Source organism: Phyllobates terribilis, unplaced genomic scaffold, assembly GCF_046119375.1.
Source record: "Phyllobates terribilis strain yellow unplaced genomic scaffold, ASM4611937v1 Scaffold_1__5_contigs__length_1240528914, whole genome shotgun sequence".
Taxonomy (NCBI): domain Eukaryota; kingdom Metazoa; phylum Chordata; class Amphibia; order Anura; family Dendrobatidae; genus Phyllobates; species Phyllobates terribilis.
The window spans coordinates 566,514,267-566,534,452 of record NW_027362761.1 but is presented as its reverse complement, the minus strand read 5'-3'; the positions used below and the strand labels follow the sequence as shown (position 1 = coordinate 566,534,452).

The 20,186-nt window shown below is 41.7% G+C and overlaps 1 protein-coding gene across 3 annotated transcripts in view; it reads left to right on the top strand.

Annotated features, from left to right (window-relative positions):
- MALT1 (MALT1 paracaspase) overlaps positions 1-20,186 on the top strand; it is a 95,974-nt gene that overhangs the window by 49,801 nt on the left and 25,987 nt on the right. The window contains exons 6-10 of one of the 3 annotated variants that reach the window (XM_073680804.1): positions 2,358-2,454; positions 7,349-7,393; positions 12,282-12,308; positions 14,012-14,032; positions 16,296-16,499. In XM_073680804.1, coding sequence (XP_073536905.1) covers positions 2,358-2,454; positions 7,349-7,393; positions 12,282-12,308; positions 14,012-14,032; positions 16,296-16,499 — 394 coding nt within the window. Of the gene's footprint in view, positions 1-2,357; positions 2,455-7,348; positions 7,394-12,281; positions 12,309-14,008; positions 14,033-16,295; positions 16,500-20,186 lie in introns of all 3 variants that reach the window. The other 2 variants (XM_073680797.1, XM_073680812.1) reach the window with 2 other exon arrangements.

Below are 20,186 nucleotides of genomic sequence, written 5' to 3'. Positions count from 1 at the left end.
AACTTCAACTTTGTGATGTTGGTGGGTTTCCCCCATGAACTTCAGGCCCTTCCACAACATTTCTATAGGATTAAGGTCAGGACTGTGACTTGTCCTTTCCAAAACTTTACTTTCTTCATCTTTAACCATTCTTTGTGGAACGACTTGTTGCTTTGGTCGTTGTCTTGCTCCATGACCCACGTTCTCTTGAGATTTTGCTCATGGACAGATGTCCTCCTGACATGTTCCTTTAGAATTTTCTGGTAGAATTCTTATTTCCATCATTGATGGTCCCTGTCCTGGCCCAGATGCAGCAAAATAGACCCAAACCATGACACTACCACCACCGAGTTTCACAGATGGTATGAGGTTTTTATGCTATAAAGCGTTGTTGTTCTTTCTCCTAACATAACGTTTTGGCCTCATCAGTCCAAAAATCATTGTTCCTAAAGAATTTTCGCTTGTCGAGATGATCGTTGGTAAACTGCAGACAAGCAGCAACGTTCATTTTGGAGAGCTGAGGCTTTCTTCTTGCAGTCCTGTCATGCACAGCATTGTTGTTCAGTTTCCATCTGATAGTGGACTCATGAACATTAACATCTAATGTGAGAAAGGCCTTTAGTTGCTTAGAGGTGACCTTGGGTTCCTTTGTGATCTCATGGACTAATACAAGCCTTGTTTTTTGAGTGATCTTTGTTGGGTGACCACTTCTGGGAAGGGTAATAATGGTCTTAAATGTCCTCCATTTGTACACAATCTGTCTTACTCTTTAGAGATGTTTTTTAAACTTTTCCAGCCGAACTTAACAACTTCTCAGAGTTGCTCACGCCATGATACATTTCCTCAAACGTTTTGTAGAGATCAAAAATTGATTGAGCCCAGCCTTTAAAATACAACAGATTATCCATTCAGAACTGATTGTCATCCCATTGATTGAAAACACCAGACTCTGATTTCATCTTCCAATAATCTGCTAATGTTAAAAGGTTCACATACTTTTGTTACTCACAGACATGTGATATTGATAAGGTCATATCATTTTTCTCATTTAAAAAAAATGACAGTCTACTATTTTTGACTCATTTGTTTGTTTGATATCGTTCTTTACCTACTCTTAGGACTCATGTAGTTTTAGGTCAAATTTATGCCGAAATATGGAAATTCCTAAAGGGGTCACAAACTTTCAAGCACCACTGTATTTTGGGGATTAAAAAAAATAATATTTTTTTTTCAATTGAGTTTTATTTAAAAAAAAAATTGACCTAATGTCCTTTTATAGATTCTATGTTGCAATTTTTGTTGCTGGCTGCAGAATGAGTGAACAAAGAATTTTTCAGTGAACTCGATGTCATGGGAAAGTTAGTAATTATTTTATGTGTCTTTTTCTAAGCTCTTCTAAGCTGATTTATGGACACAGACCACATTAAAGTTGAATGTGCAGGGAAACAAAAATTTTAATGAAACCCAATCGCAAAAATTATTTTAGCTGGAAATACATGCATTTAAGTAAAAAAATAAAAATAAAAAAAGTCCCAAAAGGAGGACAATCCCTTTAAGTTCTTTAAGGTCTTCTCTAAATGACCTGCTTACAACCCTAATGTTCCTTCCTGAAGAGCAGAATCCAACAAAATCCCATAGTCCATAGCGAAGTAGCACAAAAGAATTCTGCACACACCTAAGATACCTAAAAACAATGCTGTCTCACAAGACATCACCTGTCTATATGATGTACCAAGGTCTAGGGACGCCTTAGGCAGATCCCCACCATGCGTGGAGAGCTTCTAAAAATTAAACAATGGCCGATGTTCTATGTTGCTGGACATTCATTAAATTGCTACTTGTAATACTTTGTTTCACCTGTAGTGGCCGCTATAGAAAATAGTAACAGTTGATTTTTTTTTATAACCATGTCTATAACATCTATAACCACATCTGTTATTGCAGCTTTCATAAAAGCGCCACTCTTGTCCAGAGGCCGTGTATGGTATTGCAGCTATACCCTTTTTTCCAGAAACAGCACCACTTTTATCCCCAGAGTGTATAGTTCAATGAATGGCACAAAACTGCAATATTAGATGCAGCCTGTGGACAAGAGGGGGCGCTGTTTCTGAAGTAAAGCTGCTGTTCCTCTAGTTTCATGCGGTCCCATTAACTTATTCTGTGCCAGTAAACTACAGCTCAGGTACTATATATTTAGGCATTTTGTCTGAAGTTCTTTATTTCTGTGGTTCCACACAATCTACCATTGACCACCACTGTGTTCTGTGAAACTAGAACGCCGCACAGATCTGTGGGTCTTATTCTTGTGAATTTTACGTTGTCGGAGCAAAAACTTTTTTTTAAAACGCATATCCGTCCTGCATTTGTTTTATATCTAGATTCCCTGCATTTCGGCAGAAGATCAAGGCACTTACTACTGCCGAGTGTCTAATGGTCACGAAACTGAGGACAGTAAGAAGGTGGAAGTTGTTGTTGGTAAGTCGTCAAGCAGATGACACAAGGATGGACAGTCCCTATGGATTCAGCCATAAGTAGAAAAAATAAATAGATAAATATATATATATGTATATGTGTGTGTGTGTGTATATATATATATATATATATATATTTTTTTTTTTTTTTATATATATATATATGTATATATATATATATACATATACAAACACACACATATATACACACCGCGTGCATAATTATTAGGCAAATGCGTATTTTGATCACATGATACTTTTTATACATGTTGTCCTACTCCAAGCTGCATAGGCTTGAGAGCCAACTACCAATTAAGTAAATCTGGGGATGTGCATCTCTGTAATGAGGAGGGGTGTTGACTAATGACATCAACACCCTATATAAGGTGTGCTTAATTATTAGGCAAATTCCTTTCCTTTGGCAAAATGGGCCAGAAGAGAGATTTGACGGGCTCTGAAAAGTCCAAAATTGTGAGATGTCTTGCAGAGGGATGCAGCAGTCTTGAAATTTCCAAACTTTTGAAGCGTGATCACCGAACAATCAAGCGTTTCATGGCAAATAGACAACAGGGTCGCAAGAAGCGTGTTGGCCAAAAAAGGAGCAAAAAACTGCCCATGAATTGAGGAAAATCAAGCGTGAAGCTGCCAAGATGCCATTCACCACCAGTTTTACCATATTTCAGAGCTGCAACGTTACTGAAGTATCAAAAAGCACAAGGTGTGCGATACTCAGGGACATGGCCAAGGTAAGGAAGGCTGAAAAACCACCACCTTTGAATAAGAAACATAAGGTAAAACGTCAAGAATGGGCCAAGAAATATCTTAAGACTGATTTTTCAAAGGTTTTATGGATTGGTGAAATGAGAGTGACTCTTGATGGGCCAGATGGATGGGCCAAAGGCTGGATCAGTAAAGGGCAGAGAGCTCCACTCCGACTCAGACGCCAGCAAGGTGGAGGTGGGGTACTGGTATGGGCTGGTATCATCAAAGATGAACTTATGGGACCTTTTCGGGTTGAGGATGGAGTGAAGCTGAACTCCCAGACCTACTGCCAGTTTCTGGAAGACAACTTCTTCAAGCAGTGGTACAGGAAGAAGTCGGTATTGATCAAGAAAAACATGATTTTCATGCAGGACAATGCTCCATCACATGCATCCAACTGCTCCACAGCGTGGCTGGCCAGTAAAGGTCTAAAAGAAGAAAAAAAAATGACATGGCCCCCTTGTTCACCTGATCTGCACCCCATAGAGAACCTGTGGTCCATCATAAAATGTGAGATCTACAGGGAGGGAAAACAGTACACCTCTGGGAACAGTGTCTGGGAGGCTGTGGTGGCTGCTGCACGCATTGTTGATCGAAAACAGATCAAGCAACTGACAGAATCTATGGATGGAAGGCTATTGAGTGTCATCATAAAGAAAGGTGGCTATACTGATCACTAATTTTTTTGTTTTTTGTTTTTGCATGTCAGAAATGTTTATTTCTAAATTTTGTGCACTGATATTGGTTTACCTGGTGAAAATAAACAAGTGAGATGGGATTATATTTGGTTTTTATTAAGTTGCCTAATAATTCGGCACAGTAATAGTTACCTGCACAAACAGATATCCTCCTAAGATAGCCAAATCGAAAAAAAAAACACTCCAACTTCCAAAAATATTAAGCTTGGATATTTATGAGTCTTTTGGGCTGATTGAGAACATAGTTGTTGATCAATAATAAAAATAATCCTCTAAAATACAACTTGCCTAATAATTCTGCACACCTTAATTAGGTCATGATGACCAATTAATGTATGATACTTGTTACACAATGATGAAATAAAAAGAGCTTTTTTATTTGACTTCATTTAACAAAATAGTTTGAGCATGAAAAAAAAAAATATTTTCACTATTTTATTTCCACACAGTCTAATACTGCAAAAAAAATGAGATTTTATTGCAAATGGTAAAATAAAATTTGCCCCACGCCTAAAAAAAGATGCAAAAGTTGCCCAGAATAAATAAAAATTATAGCTGTTTGACTAAAACATGCAAAAAAAAAAACCCTGGAAAAATTAAAGGGGATCTGTCATTAGAATGTTACATATTCTTTAAATATTTCTTTTAATGTTTAAAAATAATAATAATGTTCCTTTTTCAGTTTTCCATATCATTATTTCCTAAAAAAAAAAAAAAAAAAAAAAAAAAAGGGAAAGCAGCAATTTATACACTGGTCATTAATAGGAGACTTACACATTTTGTTCTGTACAGATGATTATTCAACAGTCTCATAGGCACAACAGCCAAGGTTACAATGACAATGAGTAATAATAACACCTCTATATAAAGTAGATAACAGGATCCACCATTCGCAATAGATGATATCACAGCTCAGTTCTTCCTCCTGTACAATGCCTGATAAAACCTCTATATACAGTAGATAACACAGGATCCACCATTCACAATAGGTGATGTCACAGCTCACCTCCTCCTCCTGTACAATGACTGATAACACCTCTATATACAGTAGATAACACCGGATCCACCATTCACAATAGGTGATGTCACAGCTCACCTCCTCTTGTACAATGACTGATAATAACACCTCTATATACAGTAGATAACACAGGATCCACCATTCACAATAGGTGATATCACAGCTCACCACCTCCTCCTCCTCCTGTATGACTGATAGCACCTCTATATACAGTAGATAACACAGGAGCCATCATTCACAATAGGTGATATCACAGCTCACCTCCTCCTGTACAATGACTGATAACCTCTATATACAGTAGATAACACCGGATCCACCATTCACAATAGGTGATGTCACAGCTCACCTCCTCTTGTATAATGACTGATAATAACACCTCTATATACAGTAGATAACACAGGATCCACCATTCACAATAGGTGATGTCACAGCTCACCTCCTCTTGTATAATGACTGATAATAACACCTCTATATACAGTAGATAACACAGGATCCACCATTCACAATAGGTGATGTCACAGCTCACGTCCTCCTCCTCCTGTATAATGACTGATAGCACATCTATATACAGTAGATAACACAGGATCCACCATTCACAATAGGTGATATCACAGCTCACATCCTCCTACTGTACAATGACTGATAACAGCTCTATATACAGTAGATAACACAGGATCCACCATTCACAATAGGTGATATCACAGCTCACCTCCTCCTCCTGTACAATGACTGATAACCTCTATATACAGTAGATAACACAGAACCCACCATTCACAATAGGTGATGTCACAGCTCACCTCCTCCTCCTGTATAATGACTGATATATACAGTATATAACACATGAAAAACAAAAAAAATCAAAACAATCCTCCTTCTGATAGCACAGGCTTTCTGCAAATTAGTAATCATGAATTTTGGCAGATCGGTTACACGAATAACATAAGAGCAACTTAAGGAAATCAGATAAATGGATGGTTGAAGCATCACCACTTCCTTAATTCTATTTTCCATTTCAATTCCTCATATGTGTTTACTGTCAGGGAATGAGAACTTTGCCATCTGCTGCAGCCACAACTAGTCCGACTCTCAGCAGAGAAGTGGATACATTGTATCCAGTGTGGACAATGCTCTGTGAGGGCACACATCACCAGCAGCTGCACAGATCTGGACACAATGGATCCACCAGTGTGGACAATGCTCTGTGAGCTGCACAGATCAGCAGATCTGGATACAATGTATCCACCAGTGTGGACAATGCTCTGTGGGCTGCACAGATCAGCAGATCTGGATACAGTGTATCCACCAGTGTGGACAATGCTCTGTGAGCTGCACAGATCAGCAGATCTGGATAAAATGGATCCACCAGTGTGGACAATGCTCTGTGAGCTGCACAGATCAGCAGATCTGGATAAAATGGATCCACCAGTGTGGACAATGCTCTGTGAGCTGCACAGATCAGCAGATCTGGATAAAATGGATCCACCAGTGTGGACAATGCTCTGAGCTGTACAGATCAGCAGATCTGGATACAATGTATCTACCAGTGTGGACAATACTCTGTGAGCTGCACAGATTAGCAGATCTGGATACAATGTATCCACCAGTGTGGACAATACTCTGTGAGCTGCACAGATCAGCAGATCTGGATACAATGTATCTACCAGTGTGGACAATACTCTGTGAGCTTAACAGATCAGCAGATCTGGATACAATGTATCTACCAGTGTGGACAATGCTCTGAGCTGCACAGATCAGCAGATCTGGATACAATGTATCCACCAGTGTGGACAATACTCTGTGGGCTGCACAGATCAGCAGATCTGGATACAATGTATCTACCAGTGTGGACAATGCTCTGAGCTGCACAGATCAGCAGATCTGGATACAATGTATCTACCAGTGTGGACAATGCTCTGAGCTGCACAGATCAGCAGATCTGGATACAATGTATCCACCAGTGTGGACAATGCTCTGTGAGCTGCACAGATCAGCAGATCTGGATACAATGTATCCACCAGTGTGGACAATGCTCTGTGAGCTGCACAGATCAGCAGATCTGGATACAATGTATCCACCAGTGTGGACAATGCTCTGTGAGCAGCACACATCAGCAGATCTGGATACAATGGATCCACCAGTGTGGACAATGCTCTGTGAGCAGCACACATCACCAGTAGCTGCACAGATCAGGATACATTGTATCCAGTGTGAACAATGCTCTGTGAGGGCACACATCACCAGCAGCTGCACAGATCAGGATACATTGTATCCTCTTTACATATCACTGATCGTGGCCTCACTCATCAGGTCGGGGTTGGATGGCTCAGGATGTTGATATGATGTATAAGCTGTGGTCATGTTTTGCTAAACGAAAATCTAATAGATAAATATTAAATGTTGTTTTTCTTTCAAAATAAAAGGAAGTGCGAAGCTCTGGACAAATGTCGCTATGGAGTGCACGGAAGGTAGGGTGCATGTGTGATTCCTGCATGTTCTGGCTTGAGGATGTATTGATTTTGCATGAAAAATCAAATAAATTCACACGAATGGTCATCTATAGTGATGGTGGATGATCTGTCGCTGCTGCGCTGTCACCTTCCTGCACGGCAGTAAGCTTGTGTCTTCTTATAAGCAGTCATATGGCGGGCGGAATATAGGAGAGGAACATTGTTGCCTTCCTGAGTCTTTAAAAGTATGTCCAAGACTTGTATACTGATGACTCATCCTCGGGATAGGTCATAAATATCAGAATGGTGGGGGTTGTCACCTGGCCTCTCCACCGACGTATGACAGCCGGATGTACACAGTGTACAGAGCTGAAACCAGACGCAAAATCTGCAACATGGCTCCTAGATTCCACACATATTCAATAGCATTGGTCTTTTCATATGTGTCAAAGGGACCTTTTGGGCTCCAGAACCGGGGTGCGACTGGAACCAAAGCACTTTTACGGGGGAAATTTGAAGCAAAGAGCACTTGGTACCTCGAGGAATAGCACTGAAGGTAGAGGGATTTATCTGAAGCAGGGACACTAAGGGCATCTGGAACAGAGTGACTATAGGGGCACCTGGTACAAAGCCACCAAAAGGGAGTAGTCTGGTATTAGATACATTGAGCACCTGAAGCAGCATCACAAAGAGAGGAAACAAAGTTAGAGCACCAGAGGAGGGGAACCTGGTAAGAGGCACTTTTACAGGGATAATTGAAGCAGAGAGCACCTGGAGCAGGGGCACTAAAGGGGAACACAGGACCACTGGATTTACCTGAAGCTGGGACACTAGACAAGGTCATCGGGAGCAGAGACACTAGAGGGGCACCTGGTACAAAGCCACTAAAGTGTGATACTACATACATAGAGCACCTGAAGCAGCATCACAGAAAGGAAACCAAAAGTTAGGGCACTAGAGGAGGGGAACCTGGGGCAATGCCAAAGTATACATCAGTATGCTGACACATCAGCCAGAGGAGCAAATGAGGAGTGGTGCCTGTGTGTTGAGCCTAATGATGCAGCTTCCAAACATAGGAAATGTTCATCTAGTTATGCTGACTTTTCGAGTCTACTAGACTTTTTTAGGCGACTTGTCATGTATATTCTTTGCCTTTACAAAGTCAACCCCTACAGAGAGATTCCATACATGATAGTGCCCCGATGGACAGATGTTAAAAAGGGCAAAGATGCTCAAAAGGGGATAGTGTGGTATTATATACATTGAACACCTGAAGCAGTATCACAAAGAGAGGAAACAAAGTTAGGGCACTAGAGGAGGGGAACCTGGTAATATAGGCACTTTTACAGGGATATTTGAAGCAGTGAGCACCTGGAGCAGGGGCACTAAGGGGGGACACCTGGAGTAGGAGTACCTGGAGCAATTATTAAAGGTAGAGGGATTTATCTGAAGCAGGAACATTAAAGGGGGCATCTGGAACAGGGGTACTAGAGGAGCACCTGGTAATATAGGCACTTTTATAGGGATAATTGAAGAAAAGTGCACCTGGAGCAGGGGCACTAAGAGGGGACACCTGGAGTAGGAGTACCTGGAGCAATTATTAAAGGTAGAGGGATTTATCTGAAGCAGGGACACTAAAGGGGGCATCTGGAACAAGGGGACTAGAGGAGCACCTGGTAATATAGGCACTTTTAAAGGGATAATTGAAGCAGAGAGCACCTGGAGCAGGGGCACTAAGGGGGACACAGGAGCACTAGCACCATAGAAGGATGGATTTACCTGATGCAGGGACACTAAACAAAGTCATCTGGAGCAGAGGCACTAGAAGGGCACCTGGTTCAAAGCTACTAAAAGGTGGTAATATGGTATTAGATACATAGAGCACCTGAAGCAGCATCACAAAGAGAGGAAACCCATAGTTAGGAAACTAAAGGAGGGAAACCTGGAGCAATGGCATTTGGGGCAATGACAAAGTATACATCAGTATGCTGACACAACAGCCAGAGGAGCACACATAGGAGATGTTCATCTGGTCGTGCTCACTTTTCCAGTCTACTAGATTTTTTAAGAGACTTGTATGTTTATTCTTTGCCCTTACAAAGACAAACCCTACAGAGAGATTCCATATATTATAGTGCCACATTGGTCAGAGGCTCAAAAGGGCAAAAACCCTCAAAAGATGCACAAAGCAAAGATTACTACAAATACTATAGAAGGAAAGAGGAAATACAAAGACTATTTTGCTGCTACTTTTTGGCTTTGCCTTATTTGCACGTATGGTAATTGGTAACTGTAGCTCGGGGTGGTGTGAACACGGCTTTCCTATCCGATCATCCTTCCAATTTCATTTCTGCTTTCTGTCTGATGTCGTCTGGAGCGGTGATGAGCTTTGTTGTACGGTGACATTTATTTTGTGTCACAAGTAAACATACTCAAGCCTTGACATATTGGAAATCGAATCTTGCTAATCAGGTCCAGAATTCTCAAAGCATGTCTGTGACAACAGCGCCACCCTCAGACCCAAAGTGTAACTACACATATGTATTTTTTCATCAACAGCATGAAATAGGAAAAGATCCCCATTAATATAAACTGTCCCTCAGTCGTCCTCTGATCATATCCCCCTATTCGTTTTTCTCCTAAATTCAGAAAATCAGAGTACAACTGACGTGATAAATGTAACAGCGCCCGTAGGGTTTGTCACCCAGCTTTCCAAGTCTTGAACTGATATTGTGCCATTAGAGGCTTGGAAAAGATATGTCACTTGATGATACACGTAGTACCGCCACTTTAGTTGTATCCCTCCCCCATCCCAAGACCTATATCACAAAAGAGCGTTGCATATAATATAGGCTAACTTGCAGATACTTTGCTTATATTGTATCGAATAGCAGTTACTAATGCTCTAATCACATCCAGGTCTGCATTCATAATGCTGTTAGTGTCCTATAAGCTCTCAGTCTGCAGGACTTAAAGGGTTAGTCCCATGTTCTGTCTTCAAGTTCGCACCGTTCCTCTGCCTCCCGGGTTCCTGCTTTCTGGGAGGACGGTACGCTCCTGAAGATTGACAGCTCAGGCCGGGGGCATGGTTGCACCGCTGGGCCTAAGTGCACTTTCCAGTACTGCAGTTTTCCAGTACTATAGGGCCACTGTTGCTGGCTGGATACCGTACAAGGATCCTTGCCAGTTTCAGAGCAGCGCTGACAAGCTCTATAGCAAAGAGCTTGTAAGTGCTGTACTTTTTGCCTAGGAAAACGCCCACCACTGAGAAACTGAAGAAGGTGGCCAGTTACCTAGGTAATGAGCAGTAAACTACAAAATTAGAAATCCCAAGTTCTATGGAGTCCTATGATTTTTAATAAGAGATAAATTGCAAAGTTGCTCGGTTTTACCAGCACTTTGAAACTTTACAAATTTAAGAAGATGAGACAACCCCCTTTATAGGGAATCTGTCACCAGGTTTTTGCTATGTAATCTAAGAGCATCATGATTCCAGTGATTTGTCACTTACTAGACAGCCTGTAGCAGATTTCAATAAAATCAGTGTTGTATCAGCAGAAGATTATCACTACAGGACTAGTTGTCTCGTGCCATCTAGTCCTCCTTCTCTATGTAACCCCACCTGTATCTCTGACGGGCAGCTTTCTGCCTATGCACAGTGTACACAGAAAGCTGCCAATCAGTGGTGTGGGCGGGGTTATACAAAGCTCAGCATTCAGAGAACTGCTAGATCTGCAGCAGAGAAAACTGTGATTGCATCAAAATGACACCAAGCAGCTCAGTAAGTGATACATCGTTGGAATCAGGGTCTCTGCCCCTACATTATGCTGCTTTCAGTAGCAAAAACATGGTGACAGTTTCTCTTTAAAATGTAACTGCATTTTTTTAAAAAAGTGTTGACATGTCAGAAGTTTTGATCAGTGGAGGTCTGGGTGCTGAGACCTCCACCAATCACTAAAACTCAGAGACCAAAGATTTATTTAATATCTATAGAGTCTGTCTTTAGAATATGCATAAGCATATAGGCAGCAGAGGAGATTTAGCCAAAATAGTATCATGATGAACCACAAGGACTGTGAGGTCCTCTGTTTTAGTAGAGAGCAGACTCTTATTTGAGACCTCCATCAATTAGTCAACATTTAAAGGCAGTACAAAGAGTATATTTGGGTATCTCCCTCGCTCTGGAGGACTCCGAATTACAATATCAATTTATAATTTTCAGTTGTAACTGTGTAATGCTTCACTTCTCCAGTGGGGGCACTGCAGGGAAATGAAACACTTTGTGCCAAGTGTCTCCACAGATCACAAATGGGCGCTAGGGTCACGTGTCATAACAACCGCAAGAGAACCCAGGGGAGAGCGAGTACGGCGCCAGCACGGGAAGGGAGTATAAGCTTTTTATTTTATCGGGGCCAAACATTGGGTATAACGAGGAGTTGTCCAAGTAATGGACAATCTCTTTAACACTAAGCTGATCAGAAAGACAGATTGATCAGCTGTGATCTGTGGGGAAACCTTGCCTAAAGTGTTTCATTTCCCTGCAGTGCCCCTGCTGGAGAAGTGAAGAATTACTCAGTTACAACTGAAAATTATAAATTGATATTGTAATTCTGAGTCCTCCAGAGCGAGGGAGATACCCAAAGATATTCTTTAAAAAATAAAGAATACCTGTTAAAAAAAAATGTATACATTTTTGCCCCAAAACAATCCCCCTTACAAGAAGACACTCAACTTTACCCTCCTGAATTCCAAATCACAGGACAGAGCCGTCAAAATTGAGACTGTTGGCAAATATGGAAAGAAGAACAACAATAGTAAAATGATCACAATAATCACATTTTTTTTATTCTGTTTATTTGAAGTTTTAGGATTTTTTACATTTTTACGTTCTTCACTTTTGTTTTAGATGAATTGAGTGACATAATTGTTAAAGGTAAGTTGCAGTTTGTTTTTTTTATGATCTTGAAGGGGAACTTCTCTCTAAATTTAGAAAAAAAATGTATATATTTTCCTGGGGGCAACTTTATTGGAAGTTCACTTTTTTTCTATATTTCCTGTATAGACGGTACATAGCAGGAGTGGGCTCTAAGGCAGCTGCAGTGAATGGGGGTCAATTGGCCGGGACATGTCCATAGATAACTACAGTGTCCGGGAAGTGATAGGGGACAGCTCTCCCCCAGACACCAGGAGATTACCGGGGAGGATCATACCGAGCCTTATCTGTGTATAGTGCTATTCATCTGCTTTATCTGGGGCTCCGGCAGCACCACGGAGCTGTCAGCAGGTTCATCCTGCCATAACCAGGGGCAGATTCACATTTAGAGTAGCCCTTCTTGAAGTTATGTGTTTTCACCACATATAGTCAGACTAAATGACACCTAAACATCGCCTGTCACTATTTCATGATGGTCATGGTTAGGGTAGAATAAATGTGCCGACATGCTTCCTTTAACGGCCTCATCCTCAACTAGTAGTGAGGTGACTCTGATGACTATGACCCAGACTACACAGTAAAGGAGAAGCTGTAAGAGAGCATGTAATAGAGGTCGAATCCAGGGAGCTTTCTAAACTTGCCTGAACTATTTCATCACATAGGAAAGAGAATTTCCTAGACAAGTTCTTACACGCTCTGACACCTATACTATACTCCCAGCATGGCCCACAATCAGTACAAGGAGAGAGAGATAGAAATGGGGGTGTAACACAAGGCTGCACCACGTCCTGTATGCTGCCTACGGGCTGAATGTCATCAACTATTTGTCTAATTCATATCCTCTATCCGGTTATCTGCTTATCTATATACGGTGCCAAGTATTTCATTTTATTCTACTTCATTTTTGCCTTCCCTTTTGTTTCTTCCCTTCTTTTCCTTAATTTCATTTTTTTCTCTTATTCTTGATTGTTTTTCTTATATTGAATTATTTTCTTCTTGATTTATTTTGCCATCTCTTTTCTTTCATTTCTATCCTTCTTTCTTTTATTTTCTCTCCCTCACTCTTATTTTTTCTCTCTTTGCTCATGTTGCTTTACTCTTCGTTCTGATGTCTTTTTTCTTTATCTCTTTTGTTCCCTCTATTTTCTCTCTCTTTTTTTCCTTCTTTTTCTTTCTGTACCTCACTCTTTTTTTACATTTTCACGGCTTAATTTCTTAGTTTCTTTTTTTCTTTATCTCCCTTTTTTCTCAACTTCCTCTATTTCTGGTTTCCTTTTTGACTTCTTTCTTTCCTGCTTTAGTTTCATTTTATTTTCTCTTTTCTCTTAGTTTCTTTTCTCTCATTTTATTTCTCTCTTTTTCTCTTTCTCTCTTGTTCTCTTTGTTCTCTCTTTTCTTTCATTCATCCCTTCTCTATTTCTTTCTCTTTCTTTCTCTGATTTCATTTTCTTTCTATTTCTTTCTGTACCTCTCTCTTCTATTCTCATTTTTGAAAATCTTTTTTAACATTTTCATTGCTTGATTTCTTAGTTTATTTTTTTCGTTATCTTCCTCTTTTCTCAACTTCCTCTATTTTTGTTTTCTTCTTAACTTCTTTCCTGCTTTAGTTTCCTTTTATTTTCTCTTTCTTTCTTATTTTTTTCTCAATATTTTGTCATGTAGAATATATAAATCTAACCCATTATGTTATTCTTTTGCAGCAGACACTGACGAGCCCCTCTTTGGTAAGACATGTTTCAGACTGTAGTACTTGCTTCACAGTCCGCAGCATTTGTAGATCTACATATTGTATTACAGCAGAAGAATCGGAAAGTAGCGACCATGCAAATGTCGCGGGATGCCACTGATTGTAGATAATAGCGGCCAGTCCGGAGCACGTGGCCTGTACAGTGACTGGCATACTATGAGGCACAGGGTACATATGTCTCAGTGTGCTGCTTGCACAATACGTTCCTCCTACAATCACTATATTACTTCGTTATGACACATGTCTGATGACTTTGCTAATTGTACTATTAATAAGTCCGAGGAGTTATGCTCTGTGCTACATATAGATATAAAGTGAGTCCATATGTTTTCTTTATGTTTTATTTTGGAAAAGATGGGTAAAAAAACGTATCTGCCCAGAAATTCCCACAAAAACTCCCAAAAAGCCGAATTTGGGATTATTTTCAAAAGCCCTGACACTCTGTTGTTTGTTTTGCTTGAAAAACCCATAAAACACGGAGACACGCTATGTGGCTATTATATTATTACTATAGGAACTATCATTCAATTTTGTCCCTGAATAGCAAATCTGCCGAATTATGCATCATTGTTGCAGCAGGGGATCGATACGTTGGTGCATAGTTAGGCAGATTTTTCGCTCAGAGTTCTAGAATTTATAGGAAATAATAATCCCTGGCGTATACTGTATATCGGCTGCCACTTACATTTTTCAGGGACAGATACAATAATGATAAAACAACTAATTACTATTTTTAGCAGCTTGACTTACTTTAATTGTTAGTAGAATTGCACTAAAATGCCTGAGTTTACAAGTATTTGTTTTGGTACTTTTGTTCATTTATTTGCTAGTTGCAGTTTATATGATGAATGTTTTTGAGATTACATGTAGCCATACGTCCCAACTGTGAAACGTACGAAAGAGGGACAAGTATTGCAGCACAACGCAATGCTCCCCTAACCTCTTCTAGTCTATTTTGTGCGCTCACACAGAAACAGTGCACCTAATGAAACCCTATAGTGTTTCCTTCCAATGCCCACACACAGTATTATGCCCCACCACAGTGCATTCTTTTACACAGTATGATGCCCCCACACAGTATGATGCCCCCACACAGTATGATGCTCCCACAGTGCCCCCACATAGTATAATGTCCCCACAGTGCCCCCACATAGTATAATGTCCCCACAGTGCCCCCACACAGTATAATGTCCCCACAGTGCCCCCATACAGTATAATGTCCCCACAGTGCCCCCATACAGTATAATGTCCCCACAGTGCCACCACACAGTATAATGTCCCCACAGTGCCCCCACACAGTAATGTCCCCACAGTGCCCCCATACAGTATAATGTCTCCACAGTGCCCCCACATAGTATAATATCCAACACAGTATAATTTGCCTACAGTACTGCAACATTTGAAGCTCCCTCAATGCCCCTCAAATAGGATGATGCCCCTCAAATCACCCCCAAACACTGTATCATGCCTCCACACAGTATGATTCCCCTACAGTACCCCTGCACACCATTAAGCTTTCACAGTACCCCTCAAACAGTATGATGGCCCATATTTCCCCCAAAGAGTTTGATGCCCCCACATAGCATCATGCCTCTATAGTGTCCCTGCACTTTATAAAGCTTCCACAGTACATCCCAATCTATACTGTGCTCCCATAGTCAACCCCACACACAGCATGATGGTCCACATTACCCTCACACAATAAACTGCCCCTACCTTCCACAATGCTCCAAATAATATAATGCCTCCACACAGTATGATGCCCCTACAGTGCCCACAGACGTTATAAAGCTTCCACAGGGCCCTTCAACCATATGATGCCCTCACAGTCACTCCCACACACAGTATGATGGCCCACATTGCCCCCAAACAGTATTATACTGCAATAGTGCTTCCACACCGTATGATGCCCCCACACCTTATAATGTGCACACAGTGGTCCCCCAACAGAATGGGGTAAAAAAAAAAAAAACAACTGAACTATTTCCAATCCCACTATGAGCAGAGCAGACCTGCGCCAATCTATGTTGTATGAGGTTTGGCGCAGCTGGCGTCTTCTAGTAATATTATTGCACCTCCTATGCCAAGACTCTGGCATTGTAGAGAGCATGCACAGGCTGGACGGTGTACACTGTACCGTGGATTACATGTAGCACGTGTCAGGTTGCGCTATACCCAGGATTACATGTGCCATGTTGCATTGTGTCCTATTGTAATAATCAGCTTGTGTATCTTTCCAGCAACGGACAAAGTTGCATTGCTGATCGGGAACATGTCCTACAAGAACCATTCTCAGCTCAAAGCCCCGATGGTGGATGTATATGAGCTTACAAACCTGCTGCGACAACTCGACTTCAAGGTGGTATCACTGCTGGATCTCACCGAGGTGGAAATGAGGAATACTGTGAACGAATTCCTACTATTACTGGACAAAGGCGTGTATGGTAAGGAGCATGCTATGGATGTGACTATGGGCTGTAGACGGAGCTCCGTGTATGTGCATGTACCTGTCTGCGCCAACCTCACTAACCTTGTGTACCCAGTGAAGACCAGCAGCAGAAGACAGCCTGCTAATCCCTGGATTTACAGACTATTTTCTTTTATGTCTTTCCGGTTCTGTATCCTAGAGATATATATTTTCTTGCACAGTCTTTTCATGGCTTGAATGAAGCGGCAAACACTACAGTGTATGGAGAACAGTACTGGGCCACATGTTTTAACCATTGTATTTAGGTTTTACATTTAGTCCCATTGCCCCCAGTATGTATGTAACATCCGGCCCCATTGCCCCCAGCCTATAACATCCAGTCCTTGCCCCTGGTGTATAACATCCGCCCCCCGGTGTATAATATCCGACCCATCGCCCCTCCATGTATTACATCCAGCCCCTCGCCCCCAATGTATAACTTCCAGCCCCTTAGTGTATAATATCCGGCCCCTCGCTCCCCGGTGTATAACATCCGGCCCCATTGGCGCTGGTGTATAACATCCGGCCCCCCAGTGTATAACCTCCGGCTCCTCGCCTCCCGGTGTACAACCCCCGGCCGCCCACCATGCCGTCTGCCTTTACTAACATGTGACAGATCGGCCGGTGGTCCAGGGATCACCGATACCAGTGCGGTCCTGTAATAGGAGCCACCGGGGTAACAAGTCCGTTCATGACATTTCTTCTCATAAATCTTCCCCCATCACCTGTGAGTGATATTACTGAGAAGTGGAAGGAATCGCAGCAACTCAGCCACGAAGTGGAGACCCCGTAATGTTGCAGAGCAGGGGGCCGAGTGCTGAGGAGCAGAGGGCAGAAAAGTCACCACCGCTCTGCTGACTCTGCTGCGCCCCTGCCGGGAGCTTCACGACTGAGCAGCTGCATGCAGCTGTACATCACCAGGCACAATGCCAAGCATCGGATGGAGTGGTGTAAAGTCGCCAGGACTGGATTCTGGAGGAGGTGTGTTCTATGCAGTAACGGATCGCACTTCTCTATCTGGCATCTGGTGGAGGAGTCTGGGTACAGATGGTGGAGGAGGATAATGTATGGAATGTTATCAGGGGGCGGCCTCAGCCCCTTATTTCCTGGAAAGGGAAATCTTAATCCTTCAGCACAAGACATTGTGGACAATTGTAGCCTCCAGCTTTGTGGGAACAGTTTGGGGAAGGCCCTTTCTGTTCCCCATGACTGTGCCCAGTGCACAAGCTCCATACAGACATGGAGGGGAGAACATGAGCGGCCGCACAGAGCCCGGACCTCAGCCCCACAGACACCTCCAAAATCATGTAGAAATCCTTCCCAGAAGAGCAGGAGCTATAATATCTGCAGAGGGGAAAACTCCATATTAATATCTATGAATTTAGAATGGAAGGTCAGAAAAGCTGTATCTATCTATCTATTATAGGGTTCAGCTCTCTGATAGCAACTAGGAGACGCACATGCACAGGGCTTTTATATCAAAACAGCCAAAGGTTTATTGTCCATCATAAACATTATAGCTGGAGAATGAAAATAGCCTTCCTTCAGTACAAATGCATAACATAAATAGTCCTTTCTTCAGGTACAATGAACAAAGTAAATGTAGCAGCCTCACAAATCTCAGTATTCCAGGCAGAATTAGCCCAAATAGTATTAAATGAGTTCACCAGACAAACATTTCGGTTCACCTTCAGCACAACTCCACTCTGCTGAGCTAACTCAGCTGCTGTTATTAGGCCAGCTAACTCAGCTGCTGTTATTAGGCCTGGATTAGGGGAATAACCTTTCCCACCCAGACTCTTTTGGTTGCTCCTAAATCCCGGACCCAAAATCCAATCAAATGAAAACTCTCTCAGTAACCTAGTGTTACTGGTACAGATTTTACATTACAGAGACCAACCACCTTGGTGACACATATCTGGTATCGAGGACCTTACCTCTTGCTTTTGTACACTATCTATCTATTCTTCCATCTACATCTCTCTGTATGTACAGTACCACGTGCTGTAATAATTGTGGTGTCATGTGCATAGTGTCTCTCGCCGCCACCCTTACTTCCTGTGGTTTTGCTTTGCAAGATACAGTAGACTGATAATATTCGGCTTCCTTCTGCTGGGTTGTACAATTGTTCTGTTCTTGCCTTTTATTTTTTTTTACTTACTGATTCTTGAATTTGCACACTACGCCAGTGACTACTCCATTAAAAGCAATATTTACTAGGTATGCAAACTATAAATGATCTCACTCTCTCATATTGTAAAAGTATGTGTCCAAGGGAAGTCTTGAATGCTGAATTTGATAATGAAATTATATAACCAATTTTTTTTATCCCAGGCAAATCCTGCTCATATTCAATAGAATCAATCCAATGATGAGCCCATTATACTGATTGGTAAAGGGGCTATCTGGTTTAGAAAAAAACGAATAAATGGTTGTTCTTAAGATCTTTTTTCAGGAGCAGGCCGCTCCTCTGCTTGCTGGGAGTGATGCGTTCCTGATTGACAGTTCGAACAAGCGGCATGGCTGCACCACTGATCCAGACTGTGTGCTCTGTCGAGCTGTAAGGAACAATTAAGTTGTCCGATCCAGCGATCTGGCCATCATCAGAACAGCGCCTTCAAGCTCTATAGCAAAGAGCTTCCAAGCGCATACTCCTTGTCTAAGAATCCAGCCACCACTGATTGTTACTGGCCCCCACTGCAGTCAAAGGCAACGAGCAGTAAACCATAGAATTAAATATCCTCCTTGATTGAGAACAGAGATGATTTTTAATAAGTGGTAAATTGAAAATAGTTGCTTGACTTTACCGACACTTTTATTAATCATGTTGAGCCAACCCCTTAAAAAATTATTGGGATTCTCCATGCTGACGTCAGTGATTTTTCAGCAGTATTTGTATGCCAAACCCAGGAGTGTGTCACCAAAACACAGAACAAGTGTCAATCTCTCAATTATAGTTTTTCTCTGTAAGTTCCACTCCTGGTTTTGGCGTTCAAGCTCTGATGAAAAATCGCTGATGTCTGATTGAACCCTTAGCCTGAGAGAAGATCTACAACAGCATCTCTCTCCCTAGAGGACCCATGTATCGTGCATTGCACAAACAGTTCATTGATTTCAAAAGACACTGTGCAATGTTTAATTTTCCCTGTGGGGACAATGTAGGGAAATTTAATGTTTGCAATAAAGCGGAGTCCTGCCTGGCTGATTTTATCTTGTGCCAGCTACATTAGTTTAGCATCCTGAGTGTTTTACATCATTGTTAGATGGTTTCTGGCAGAGCTCAACTCTCCTGCACTCATCCACTACATAGCTTGTAATAAATAGGCAGTGCAGGGCTGAGCTGTATTTGTTGCCTGCTGCTGAGAGATCAGTGATGTGAAACTGAAAATGTCGCTCTATTGATGCCTATGGCAGAGGATTATCTTCTGTCACATGCATCAACAGAGCAACATTTGCAATTTCACATTAATGATCTGGCAGCAGCAGGCAACCAACACAGCCCAGCTGTTGTTATTACAAGATTTAGTGTAGAGGAGTGCAGGGGAGTTGAGTTCTGAGAGAAACCATCCAATAATGATGTAAAACACAAAGCTAAACTGTTGTAGATGGCAAAAGATAAAATTAGTCAGGCAGGGTACTATACAGAAGCACAGAGTATGTTCTA